The sequence below is a fragment of the Pyrgilauda ruficollis genome, unplaced genomic scaffold (genome assembly GCF_017590135.1).
Source record: "Pyrgilauda ruficollis isolate IOZ18807 unplaced genomic scaffold, ASM1759013v1 scaffold25, whole genome shotgun sequence".
Lineage (NCBI taxonomy): Eukaryota > Metazoa > Chordata > Aves > Passeriformes > Passeridae > Pyrgilauda > Pyrgilauda ruficollis.
The window spans coordinates 17,959,070-17,972,043 of record NW_024523822.1 but is presented as its reverse complement, the minus strand read 5'-3'; the positions used below and the strand labels follow the sequence as shown (position 1 = coordinate 17,972,043).

General features: G+C 42.8%; 2 protein-coding genes across 3 annotated transcripts in view; one reads left to right on the top strand and one right to left on the bottom strand.

The window, feature by feature from the left end:
* Positions 1-652: 652 nt before the first annotated feature.
* Positions 653-12,848, bottom strand: NTAQ1 (N-terminal glutamine amidase 1). Of its 2 annotated transcripts, XM_041470691.1 has the most exons (7): positions 12,707-12,745; positions 12,420-12,519; positions 11,701-11,751; positions 10,126-10,183; positions 9,533-9,681; positions 9,103-9,227; positions 653-934 (listed from the first exon to the last, which is right to left on the bottom strand). In XM_041470691.1, the coding sequence occupies exons 3-7, from the start codon at positions 11,721-11,723 to the stop codon at positions 807-809; spliced, it is 483 nt and encodes a 160-aa protein (XP_041326625.1). In that variant the 5' UTR covers positions 11,724-11,751; positions 12,420-12,519; positions 12,707-12,745; the 3' UTR covers positions 653-806. The 2 variants fall into 2 exon arrangements, with proteins under 2 accessions (XP_041326625.1, XP_041326624.1); XM_041470690.1 differs by lacking the exon at positions 10,126-10,183 and having other exon boundaries at positions 12,707-12,848.
* ATAD2 (ATPase family AAA domain containing 2) overlaps positions 12,773-12,974 on the top strand; it is a 30,680-nt gene continuing 30,478 nt past the window's right edge. Inside the window, exon 1 of the mRNA XM_041470689.1 lies at positions 12,773-12,896. Coding sequence (XP_041326623.1) covers positions 12,843-12,896 — 54 coding nt within the window. The 5' untranslated portion in view covers positions 12,773-12,842. The remainder of the gene's footprint in view (positions 12,897-12,974) is intronic.

Below are 12,974 nucleotides of genomic sequence, written 5' to 3'. Positions count from 1 at the left end.
TGGCCCTGCTGATTTCTTTACACAAGCAGGAGCAGCTGTCTGACCTCATGGCAGGCCAGCTCAAGGAACCATGAAGCAGAAAAAAAACCTCAACAAAACTTCCTGCTTTCTGTCAGAATTACCCTGAATTACCACAAGGCCAAACAAACACCAAGTGCAAGAAGATGGGAACAGGTGAGAATGCACAGCCAGCATGAGAAGCAAAAATAGCAACTGCATCTTCCAGGAACTGTCAGCACTAGAACATTTCACTGAAATGGCAGGATTTAATCCTCCCCGGTACAACACAGAAACCTGGATACTTACCTGGTTTTACACAGTGCATGGGAGTTCACAACTGAACTACTAAGTCAATTTTCCCTTTACACTTCTGTTAAATAAGGACTAATCAGTAAAGCTAGTGAGGAAACTGAGATGCACTGTCTGTTTACATATAATTGACAGCAATCACAACATGAAGAAAACCATGTCTCACTTTTAAAATGTGACAACACATAGCAATTTAGGCTACAATATTCTGTATTTTATGCACATTTTTTTCCAAAATCTTTTTTTGCAGCTATTTTCAGTTTCAGCACAGTAGCTGGAATAGCCTTATGGTGGCATGTCTGCCTTTGATTTGACATTAAAAACCAAGTGCATTCTTACATAATTAAAATAAAGGGTTTTATTCAGTTCATGATATTTCTGTCTAAATGCTCTATGCTTTCCAAATACCTATTCCATGTACAGAAATGTAAACTATAAATACAGTGTAAGAGCAGCAAAACAAAACACATCCACTCAGAACCCGAAGTTTGTTCACTTTACTGTCCTTCCAAGGAATAATCAGTCTGACTGCCAAATCGATGCACAAAGTCTGAAAGGGAGAACACTGAGCCCCATCCCACTTCGGGATTCATACTGATGAAATCATCCAAGTTCATCTTGGAATCTAAAAAAGGACCAGAAAAGGGAAATATTTCAGTTCCTGATGCAGGTTCTGTAGCACAGGTATACATCTTTCAAGAAAACATTCCAAACCCTTCTTCAGTAGTTCAGTTCACTCCAGCAAGATTCTGCAAATTGTACAGTGGTACACAAACATCCATTTCCAGTCTCTGAAACATTGCTTTTGCCTCCATTCCCTTCTCTGCCCAAGGCAATAATCACATTACAGGATCAGTAAGCATCCAGCAAGTCACTAGAAACTAGCATGTGTGGGTAAGATTTTTCCCTACAACAGCAGCTAGAAGGGTCGAGTAGTGTCAGAGAACTGGAGTGCAAATAACAACCAACACAGGGAAGTGCAATGCCATCTTCCTGCATTCACACAAATGGGTTGACATAAAAGCAGGGGAGATATTATTCACCCATTTAAGCTCTGATCCAAAGTCAATGGAGTCAACTTTTGCACTGACCACAGAGGAAAGGGCTCACAGCAGCAGTCAGAACTGCAAGTTGCTCATTGTCTCTCAGAAGTGATTAGCCCCTTGGCAAACCTGCAGTTTGTTACTCTCCAGATTACAGTATTTGTTTTCCCTCCAGCCCTGAACTTTTTCTTTGCTGAACATGGGCCCACTGCAGGGCCAGATTATGCAGAGGGGAGATGTGTGACCTAACCCAGTCCCCAGCCTAGAGGGATGTGAAGAGGAGCACAAAGTAGGCTGGCGGCAAATACTTATTTTTTATGAATCCTGAATGACAGAATTAAGTCAGGGGGAAAAGTTTAAGTGGTATGGTTTCAAGAGAAAAGTAACCATGACTGCTCTTTGCCAGGATTGAATCTGCTCTGTTCCCTGCAGGAGGGGTAGAAATCATTCTGTCCCATTCATGGATCCCAGAGAGCTCACTGGAAAAGTGCTGGTGTGCAGTTTTGGGTTTAGGCGCCTTATTCATCCTTTTTCTGGAGCTGGCCTGCTACAAGCTTTGCTGACTCAGAACCATGCTGATCAGAGGTTCAGTTCTGATGACAAACATCTGTGGGCTTGTTGTTTTAATTTCTTACCAATGATGTGCACAAATAATCTTTTTAAATGATCATTAAAAGAAAACTGGCTGAGAATGAGTTTAAGGAACAGAGTGGTAAAGCCACTGTTACAGTTTTACTTTACAGATTTACTGTTAACAGCTCTTCCACTGTATTAAGTATTTACTTTACCACAGATGATTCATGTGTGCATTTAAGGATTAAGAATCAAACAAGAGGAGGCTCTAATGAATAGATTATAAAATCCAAAGGATGGAATTTGCTTCAGCTGCAAAATGCTTGTGTAACTAGGTTTACTATTGGACAGTGTAAGCAAGGAAAGGAAGATGATATTCAGGAACCCCAGACCAAGGAGCACCAGGCATAATCCAGTCCCTGAAGGCCTCTGTTTACACCACGTCTGCACTACAGCACAGGTTTGTGATTTACCTAATCCTAGCTCTCACCCTTTCTGAGGTCTGGCCCCTAAATCTTTTCTTGTTAACCTGTTTGAACTCTGTATATGGAAAATCCTTATGTCCAGCCAAGCACGGTCCTACTGCTGAAGTGAGTCTGACAGAACAGGGATCATTTCTGCCTGTGTGGGAATTTAAAATAGCACAAGCTCAGCAATTTGCTGTCATAGGTCAAGAACAAATTTGTAGTGGGTAACAGCTCTTGCTGGCTGGTAGACTGTTAAGTCTGTTTTCCAGTTTCAAACTGCTCTTTTCCTCCCAGATGCTTTTTCAAAATTAATGTGGTTCTTCATATATGTTAAGATTAAATGAATACATAATTCTCTGCTTTATGTGCATTGAGCATACTAAAAGAATTCATAAAACTGTTCTGTGAATGGCAAAGCAGTCCAAAGGACTGTTCCAGTAGTTACAGCTGCTGCTCACAACGTGGAAGTTGCTGCCACAATGCCTGCAGGAAATGAAATATTCTCTAACTTCGGAAGGATTGTGGCAGATTGTTTTACCAAAGCAAACAAGTCCATTCCTGTGAAGAGCGACGGCCTAAAAGCCTGTCGGTAGATGGCACTGGAGCAGCACGGGAGGTATCCGTAGGGAAAAACTTAGTGAGACCTCTCCCGTTTCATTCGTGTAATAACAGCCCCTCATGCTACTCTTTCCTCGTGGGCTCTATCCGAAGGCTGTGCATGTCGTGTTAGACCTCACAGTGTTACGGAACAGCTCGGCAAAAATGCATGAGAATACTACGAAGTCCTCTTCCCGAAGCAGGTAAGAGTGACAAACATCAGAATTCACAAAAAATACACCTGGATGCTACAGCTGGCAAACAAGATGATCTCTCCACAAAAGCACGGAGCATGTATCCTGCAACATTTTTACAAGACCAATAGCAGCAGAATTATTTTAAGATTTACACTACCCTTGCAGTCCCCCTGAGGTGCTGTGACTGTTATACTCAGCTTGCATTTGTGCAATGCCTAGAGTTCATCTTCCTCTTTGACCAAACTTTGTTACACACACTCCCCATAAATGAGACCTATATGGCCCCTTCTGGGATTCCTGCATAACTTTATTTTTGTTTAACTCAAGTCTGCCACTTTTACCCCAAGCAGGGGTGAAATAAAAGGCCACTCACTATCCCAGGCATTGTTAGCCATGATACTTGTGGCTTCTGCCAACAGTAGTTAGAAAGCAGCGTTTAAGCCAAGCCTCAGCTTGGCTCACAGACCTTGGACTAACTCGGCGTAACGACAGCTGCCCAAGGGCTGCTGGAAGCATGGAAGTCTGGAACAAAGCCTCCAACATCAGTTCTGCTGATGCCTAAAACCTTGGGGGTAACTAAAAGAAAGTTGGACTCTTCACAGACTTGTGTAGGTGTTTACAGCTCTCTTCAGATCCTCCTCCCTTGTCTGAGCAGCGAGATAAGTCAGAAGGACTCTTCCCACTCTCAGCTGGGGGGCTGCTGTCTCCACCCCTATGATATAACTGACTGTGCAAACCATTCTGGTTGATCTCAATGTAAAACACAGCTCAGCACTTTATCTTTTATAGAAAGCACTGTAATTTCAACAAGCCACTCTGGCAATTCAAATACTTCTTAGTTGTGTCTTTATTGTGTCTATCTGACTTTACTCATTACTTCCACAAAAGCTTATGAAATAAGGACCTAACTTTACAGACTGGAGTTTTATTCTCAAATGAGAGCAGAAGGTTCCCAAGAAGTGCATAGGAGCTACTTGTATCCCTATCAATGCCTTCTCATTTTCACTAGGATCCTGTTGCCACTTCAGAGAGGAGATACAGAAAGCAACTGCAGACATCTGCTGGATCTCTGTCTAACAGATTTCCTGTTACATGTATGTTTGATACACAGTGTCTCCAGAATTTCTCAGTTGTCCTATTCATGCTCTTCAAATTAGGGGAAAAAAAAAAAAAAGTAAAACCCCATCATTATTGACTACCAGGGATTTTATCAATAATAAAAAGAACAAAAAGCTTTTAAAAATCAATCCAGCAAGTGTGCTACTGAACACCTTGGGAGAACTGAAATTCAAACCAGTGCTTTACAGTGTAAGAGCTGCTGCTAACACTTGCACATAAGCCACACGACCATCTGTTCAGAGTGATTTTGAAATGCACTGTGCAAGCTGTATTTTACACAGGCTTGCAGTAAGGAGAGCTGATCTCATCCTAAGTCATAAACTAAACAGAATCAGGCCTCATCAATTTGTGGAAATAAGATTTAAAAGAAAACCCAAGGTTGGGCTCACCAGCTCTAGAATAATGAATCTGCTCACCAAATCTAATTTTTTATTATTTGAAAAAAAGATCCTGTTTTCTTTCAACAGGAGGCCACTGGCAAACAGGTGGGACCAGGGGAATGCTCTGCAGCTCAGGTATGTTTATTCCAGCAAAGCAGCTTTGAGGACAGGGCAGGGTGAGAAAGCACTGTGCAGCCAGTTAAGCTGGCCAGCCTCTCCTGGCATCCATGGCAGCAGAGCAGAAGAGAGGCCAGAGCAATGCCACTGAAAAACACAGAGGCCTAACTCCGGGAAACAGCTAGAGCAGAGCCAGATCCAAGAGGCTAATGCTTAGCATGTGAATTCTGAGGAGATACTGAGGAGTCTGAGGGGGATTTTTTTTATTGTTTTTTTATTGGCTGGACTGGAGTTGTTTGTCTTTTAGAAAAATGCTTTTAAGAATCACCTTGTGCCAGCTTTAATTTTTTAGGCATAGACTGGAATTTATGACTCCATGTAAGCTTATTTTTGATTATTTATTTTGCAACCCCATGAGCAGGACAAATACAGTGTCAGATTTATTTCCTTGGAGTTACTAGTAGGAGAAAAATGCTTAATTTGTTAATGATCAAGATTGCTCAATTAAATTCCAAAAGGCTTCGGTAGCAGGGGAGGATTGTAGGGCTGGCTCCTCTAGAAGCTTCCCCTATGTCCAACAGAGCCAGTGCCAGCCAGCTCCAGGATGGACCCAACTCTGGCAAATGCTGAACCCATCAGTGATTGTTGTAGTACCTCTTCCTTTTAGAAATTTTTAAAAAGCTATTGTACAGAAGTAATTGTGGCCAGAGAGGAGAGAGAATATGTGAGAGAAACAACTCTGCAGACACCAAGGTCAGTGAAGAATAAGGGGCAGGAGGTGCCCCAGGCACCAGAGCTGGTATTCCCCCGCAGCCCATGGTGAAGATCATGGTGAGGCAGCTGTGCCCCTGCAGCCCATGAAGGAGCCTCAGGCTGGAGCAGGTGGATGCCTGAAAGGAGGCTGTGATGCCTCAGGAAAGCCCATGCTGGAGCAGGCTGCTGGCAGGACCTGCAGACCTATGGAGAGAGGAGTCATGCTGGAGCAGGTTTGGTGGCAGGACTTGTGACCCCATGGGGGATCCATGCAGGAGCAGCCTGTTCCTGAAGGACTGCATCCTGTGGAAAGGGGCCCACACTGGAGCAGTTCATGAAGATCTGCAGCCCATGGCATGGACTCACATTGGAGAAGTTCATGAAGAACTGCATGAGAGGAACCCCACACTGGAGCAAGGGAAGGACTCCTCTCCCTGAGCAGCAGTGGCAGAAACAACCTGTGATGACTGCAACCCCCATTCCCCACTGAGGGGGGAGGGAGGAGGTAGAGAACTGAGAATAAAGCTAAGACTGGTAAAGAGGGAGGGGTGGAGGAAAGGTGTTTTTAGGATTTGTTTTGCTCCTCATTATCCTGCTCTGATTTTGATTGGTAATAAATTCAACTAATTTCCCTAAGTCAAGTCTGTTTTGCCCATGACAGTAATCAGTGAGTGATCTCTCCCCATCCTTATCTCAACTCACATGTTTTCATTGCATTTTCTCTCCCCTGTACAGCTGCGGGTGAGAGTGACTGAGCAACTTTGGTGGGCACCTGGCATCCAGGCAGGGTCAAACTGCCACAAACATCAAAGAAGACATATAGGAAACAGAAGGAATATAAAACCTTGCATCTTCTCAAAAGCTTAGGAATTTGGCTACTCTAAATGAAAGGGCAAAAAAAATCCAAAAAACAAAACAAACCTACTCTGATAGAGAAGTGCCTCACAAATAAATTGGTATTAAAACAATATGGGGTCAGTTCTGTCAGCCATTATATTGCAGTTACCTCTAACATGAAATATGTAAGTAATTTAATCTTACGCAAACACAAATCAACATGGAAAGCAGAATGTTCTATCTAAGTGAAACGGCAGGGAGAAAACAGTTATCTGCAATGGAATTTGGCATGGACACGAACATTAATACCCCAGGCTCTTTTATGATAACAAAAGGTCTGCCACCCAGTTTTACATCAAGTTAAAAGTAAGGCAGCTTTATGCCTGATAAAACTGTGCTGAGACATTACAGTTGGACCCAGACTCCTCGCAGACTCACAGCACTGTGCACATTGAAGCACACATCATTATGAAGTATCTCAAGTGAATACAAAGGGAAGACAAAGAGTAAAGCTGGAGGAACCAAAACTTGAACTGGATGTCCTAGATCTGAGACAATCTAGTCCTGTTCCGACTCAGACCTTGAAGCTCCCTAGTGAATGATTTTTCACCTTCAGTGGGTGCAGGGTAACAAGTTTCTTTCAGCCAACTGCCCAGGACAGCAGAGCACATCAACACTGTGCTGCAATACTCTGTCCATTTGGAGCTCCTCAGCACAAAAAAAATCCCCCAAAACATGGACATACTGGAGTAGGCCCAGAAGAGGAAAATCAAGTTGTTTGGTGCAGGACAACATTATTCAAGGAGAGGCTCAGAGAACTGGGTCTCTTCAGTCTTAAAAAGAGAAGGCGAAGGGGATGAATGTACTACTGCCTACCTCTGCCTGTAAATCAGAAGTAGGACAATGGAGCCAGAGCCTTCTTGGAGGAGCATGGCAACAGGACAAGAAATTAAAAACCTCAAGTTGGAACATCTGAAATTCACATTATATACTAGAATTTTTTATTCATTGTTTGTTTACCATGACAGTGGTCAAACATTGGAACACTGTCCAGAAAGTGGTGGAATCACCATCTCTGGAGGTGCTCAAGGCCAGACTGGACAGAGCCCTGAGGAATACCTGTTTTGGGCAGATGTTGGACTGGATGACCTACGGACATTTCATTCTGCATGGCAAGGTGTAGAGCAAAGAATGAAAGCATAAGAGGAAGTAAGAGCTACATATCCTTCGCTATCTACCAGCATCACTGAGTATCTGGAGGCTGGCTGAGGCCTGTGGCTGCTGCTCACCAGTGAGGTAAAGCTCAGCCAGACACAACAGGCTAGGGGAGAGTTACAGGAGCAGCTGTAGAGTCACTTACTCCAGCTAGAGATACATGTACACCTCTGCAACTCTTTGAGTCATTATGTAACTTGCTACCCACAAGTAACATTTTTAACTCTTTTGATTTGAATAGAATTTTTTTCTTTCCTGGTCTGACCTCATCTATACTCCTCACACTTTCATTAGCTCTCAGCTATAACAAGGTTTCCACAGACAAAAAAGTTCTCAACACCTATGAGGCTCCAGCTGATAGAGAACAACCATTCACTGTAGTTCAGGAATCCTACTCTCCCTACAATACTTTCGCATAAAACTCTGCTGAAAATAATAACCAAGAGTTAGAATTCAAGGTGCTTCATATAACCTGGATTGTCTAGAAAACATCTAAAGCCTCATAACAAAGACTACCTCTGTGTTTCTGCTCACTCTCATAATTAATTTCTACTCTCATGTGAAACACCAAACTTCCTTAGAAGCCAAAGCAAAGACTAAGAATTAAGTTCCCAGCAACTTAAAACCACTTGGACCTAAAGACAGAACCATGTTTCTTTGACCCTCCCTTCTCTAACATAAACACACAGCAATACTGCATTATTAAAAATCAACAAAACCAAACATGCAGAGCAGTAACATGAAAACTCTTTCAAACTCTTTCAAAGCAAAACATCACCATGCTTTCCTTGGAAGAAAATGAGAGAACAAACAAACACACACATGGCCAATGTTACTCAGCTTGCAAAACAGATGATTAGAATAAGCTGAAATGCTGTGTGATAAGAATGCTTTAAGCAGCTCTACAGACTAGAGCTGCAGTCTACCTCTCTCTCTGCCTGGCCCAGAGTCTATCAGCTAGGCTATCACTTAAACGAGGCTTAAGGCCTAGGGAAAAACTTGCCAACTTGACAGTGACTTAAAACATCCTAGGGTCCATTCCAGTGGTACAGAAACCTCAAACATTTCATGCAGGCAAACCCAGCACACTGAGCAGAGTCTGAAAACTTCCTCCTGCCAACACTACTTTGCCAGAATGGGATCTGTGTGCAAGAGTGTGGTATTATCACTGTGTGAAAAATTTTGTGATCCCTAAGCAAGTTATTTGGCCTGTCCGCTACAGTTCCCTGCTGTAACAAGAGAACAGTATTACTTACCTCTTACTCTCTGCTCAGTTTATGAATATCAGTAACTAATGTTTGATACCAGTAAAGGCCAGAAGGCACGTTGGACTACGTGCTCGAAAAAGAGAGTACCAAATGCCTCATAGCCCTATTTTTTCCCATAGGAAGTAATAAGCTGGCTGGACAAATGTTATAGAAGTGATTTATTTCCCATGTGCATCCTGGACTACTTCATACAGCACTGTAAGCAGGAAGGAGTTCTGGGAGCTCACCTGCAGTTTCAATGCAAGGGTATGGAGGAGGAGGTTTCTGCCATTTCCCATTTGCATCCTTCATATGAGATCTGTCTGAAGCAAATGTCTTCAAGTACAAATCTGCTCGAATCATTCTGATTTTTCTAAAAACAAAATGCAAAATCATATTAAAAGATGCATGTACACAATACTGCACTAATCACTCAGAATAAGAGCACTTTCCTCTCATCAACAAACACAAACCAGCAACGTTCAGCCAAGTTGTTAACATGAAGCTACTGTAGGAAAGAAAAAGGCTTTTGATGACTAAGGTAAAGAGCTTCAGAAAAGTGACACAGAGCATTGATTTTACTGGAGTATAGTAAAGAAACCTCTGTCACTATGCATACACAAAGAGAACTTCAACTTTGATTTTATAAAATAACATCCATAGTCTTCATGTCATCACCTGTGAAACTCTGGACGAAGGCTGTCATCCAACCTAAAGGCCTCCACACTGTACACATCAAAAGGACATGGAAATGGCAACACTGTGTCAAGATCATAAATGAAGTTCTGCTCCCCGCTGGAAAGATGAAGTAGAATAACATGGTAGTCCTGGGAAGAAGAGGAACTTCCATTAGATCAACAGCAATTAATAAGTAACTGGCAAAGAGAGTGGAAAAAAAAAGATCTTCCTAAAAGCATACGTTCAGATCCATTTATTTAAAGCCTGCTTGCTGTCCTTGAATATTAAGCCTGTAACATTTCTGGCACCAGGAGAGAGATTTCCTAATGTCTATTTTGCCCATCTGCTCTTCCAGAAACCTTGCTATTCTCCCCATTTCTTTGCAGCCTCCTTTGATTTAAGCCAAAACAGCAAATTAAAGTGTACACTACTCGTAAGAAAACAGAAAATCTCTCTCATGTTCCACACCAAAACGCAAAAGTTTTTTGGTTAAGCATTTTTTATTAGACCCAGTCATAACTAAACTCACAAGATAAAATGATAGGTTAACATTAAATTTACCTAGTGATCTCTTCTAATAAGAGATTTTGTACCTGTTGCAGTAACACGGTCTGTGAATTTGAGTGTCGAGTGTTCAGCTGCCAGAAGCACCTGAAAAACCAGCACACCACTGAAAAACCAGCAAACAGCTCAGATCAGGAGGACCACAGGAGTGAGACAATTTCCTGTAGCAGCTCTTGAAGCCGGGAAAAAATATCTGTGGGTACTACATCACACTTTTTCAAGGCAACTATTTTATTAAGACTTTTGGATTATCCAGTGCAGTTTTAATCCTTACCTTGTAAGAAACACAGGTGGAGGTTTGAGGATGCTGCAGTTACCGACATTATGTGTCAGGTATGTGCACTGCTGTTTTCCAAAATTAAACTGAAGGTAGCCCTTAACAACTTAAATTCACATTGAATCCACTCACAAAAGGGGTTGAGCACTGTCTTTTGACACTTTGAGTATTAAAACCACAAAGAAATTTGAATGAAAAATATTTGGGCAATCTACTTCCCAAACCAATATACATACACAACTGTATTCAACAGTATTTAGAAAAACCCATTAGAGAATGTAAGAAAAATTAGCCTACAAGCTTTATACAACCTATGATCCACTGAAATGTCAGAGTTAAAAGACCTTTGAATCCACGAATTTTTTACGAGAAATCCACATTCTGCCATGGCCTTTCCTGACTCTGCCATTGTCTTTTAAGTCTTCTCTGTAGCACTTGGATCTCTTTTTATACCAAACCTTTTTTAAATTTTTTTTTTTTGTTCAGTAAAGCTACCAATATTTTGGAAGAAAGTCAATGATTCAGAAATCAGAAAACTTCACAAGTTTGCAGATTACTCTGCAGTATTTCAGAAACAGAAATTGCCACAAGAAATATTTTTTTCTGTGCCAGGTAACTGAAAGGATTCTATAATGATACCAAGGAATTCTGCATCAGCAATTACTGAACTACATTAACTGATCAAAAGACACTTCAAAGCCACTGTTTATGGGTCAGTTTAACTGCTGACACCTGAATACACATATAACTTACACTTTTCTGTCATCTGACAGGCCTACATAAATATGTTCATCCATCTAGTTCTTACACGTACAGTCATCTACCTTCAGTACTACAGAGCTGGCAGCCTCAATACCCAGATAAAAATTTTCACAAACCTATTATGCATTCTTACTATAATTAAGACTTATCACCTATAGGTTGTACTGACTGTCCTGCTACTAATTTACGAGGGATGGTGCAAAGGAGCACCAGATTTAGGCTATTTATAAATCTGCTGTATAAGAATTATAAATATTAATGCAAAACTATGCACTGTATGAAGTTGGAAGGGACTTTAAAAGGTCATCTGGTCCAACCTGTTGCTCAATAAGACTCTCCTAAAGCCAACTGCCCAGGACTGTGTCTGGATAGCTTCTAAAAATCTCCAAAGATGGAGATTCCACAACCCTTCTGAGCAACCTGCTCCAGTGCTCCATCACCCTCAGAGCAGAAAGTGTTCCTTTACATTCAGATGGAACAGATTGTTATATGCCCATGTGTGATCCTGCAGCTATCAACTACAGAGGCACACACTCAGAATTACTGGGAGTAATGAATGCCTTACCCAGACAACAGGCTCATCTCCATGTCCAGATTTCTGCTTCCAGAGTGGAATCTGAAAGTTATAAATTAACCTGAAGTGAACAAAATCTTTCAGATTAATACAGATTTATTTCAGGTAAATTGGTTAGTTCTTTGCTAACCTATCAATTTCCTCAGCTTACAGCTGTGCTGCAGTAAGAAAATTTTTTCTAGTTTCTCTCTCAGGAGCATGGAATTGGAGATACTATTCTGGGCCACATTAAAAAGAAGTGTGATGGAATCACCATCCCTGGAAACATCCAAAAGACTTGAGGACATGTTTTAGTGGTGAACATAGTGGTGTCAGGTTAACAGTTGGACTTGATGGTCTTAGAGGTCTTCTCCAATCTTACAGTTATTTATTAGTGGTTCTGTGATTTTATAAAGATAACTATTCTCCTAAATTGACAGATTACAAACAGAATTACTCCCACAGCTCACAGGGACACCATGTCTCATTCCACTGTCCTGAACACAGTGCATAATTAAAAGATCTCACGTGGTGTGGTTGGCACACCTCTGAGCTCAAGTGAGCTACAAGAGGGGTTTGGACTGTACCTCACCTACAGGCTGGGCTAAAGGCTCACTCCCCAACACTGGGCTGTGGTCGAAATCGCTGAGACCATTCTCACCTACACTGGGCTGCGGTCTGAAGGCCCGAGCCTTTCCACAGCTGCCTCTGATCACATCCCATTGACTCACCATCCTCTTATCATTGGATATGAAAACAGCATAAAATTCTTCTAAAGGGTACCGATCCTGACTCCTGATGTAGTCACAAAGCTTCCAAACATTTTCTTCGCTGCAAAACACAAAATCAGTTATTTATTCTGTTTTCCTCCAACTTCATTTTTCGTGACGGGAAACGAGCCCAGGAGCGCGATCAGCCCGCAGCCGCGCTATTCCCACCGGTGGCCCCGGCTGTCCCGGCGCCTCACGGCGGTGCGAGTTGGCAGCGGCCCGCCCGTCCGTCCGTCCGTCTCCCTTACCAGTAGCAGCTGGTGTAGGTGCAGGTGGGGCGGGGCGGCACCGCCACCTCATAACCAGCCTCGGGCCGCGCCATGGCCGGTCTGAGCGGGGCTGAGGGCGGCGCAGGAAGCGCTGGGCCCGGCGGGAGCAGCCGCTATGCCGTCCCCGAGGAAACCGCGGCCATCCCGGCTCGGCGCGGGCGCTTCGCGGGTACGGCCGGAGCGGCGGTGGGAGGTGCAGGGGCCCCTCAGGCGGGGCCGGACAGGACGAGGCGGGGCCGCCGAGCCA

Bases quoted from the DNA above. Each gene is read 5' to 3' on its own strand.
- NTAQ1 (XM_041470690.1), bottom strand. From the start codon at position 12,780: ATGGCGCGGCCCGAGGCTGGTTATGAGGTGGCGGTGCCGCCCCGCCCC. The intron at 12,520-12,706 runs GTAAGGGAGACG...TGTGTTTTGCAG, and splicing joins ACCTACACCAGCTGCTACTG to CGAAGAAAATGTTTGGAAGC. The intron at 935-9,102 runs GTGAGCTCCCAG...GTCCTTTTTTAG, and splicing joins CCCTTGCATTGAAACTGCAG to ATTCCAAGATGAACTTGGAT.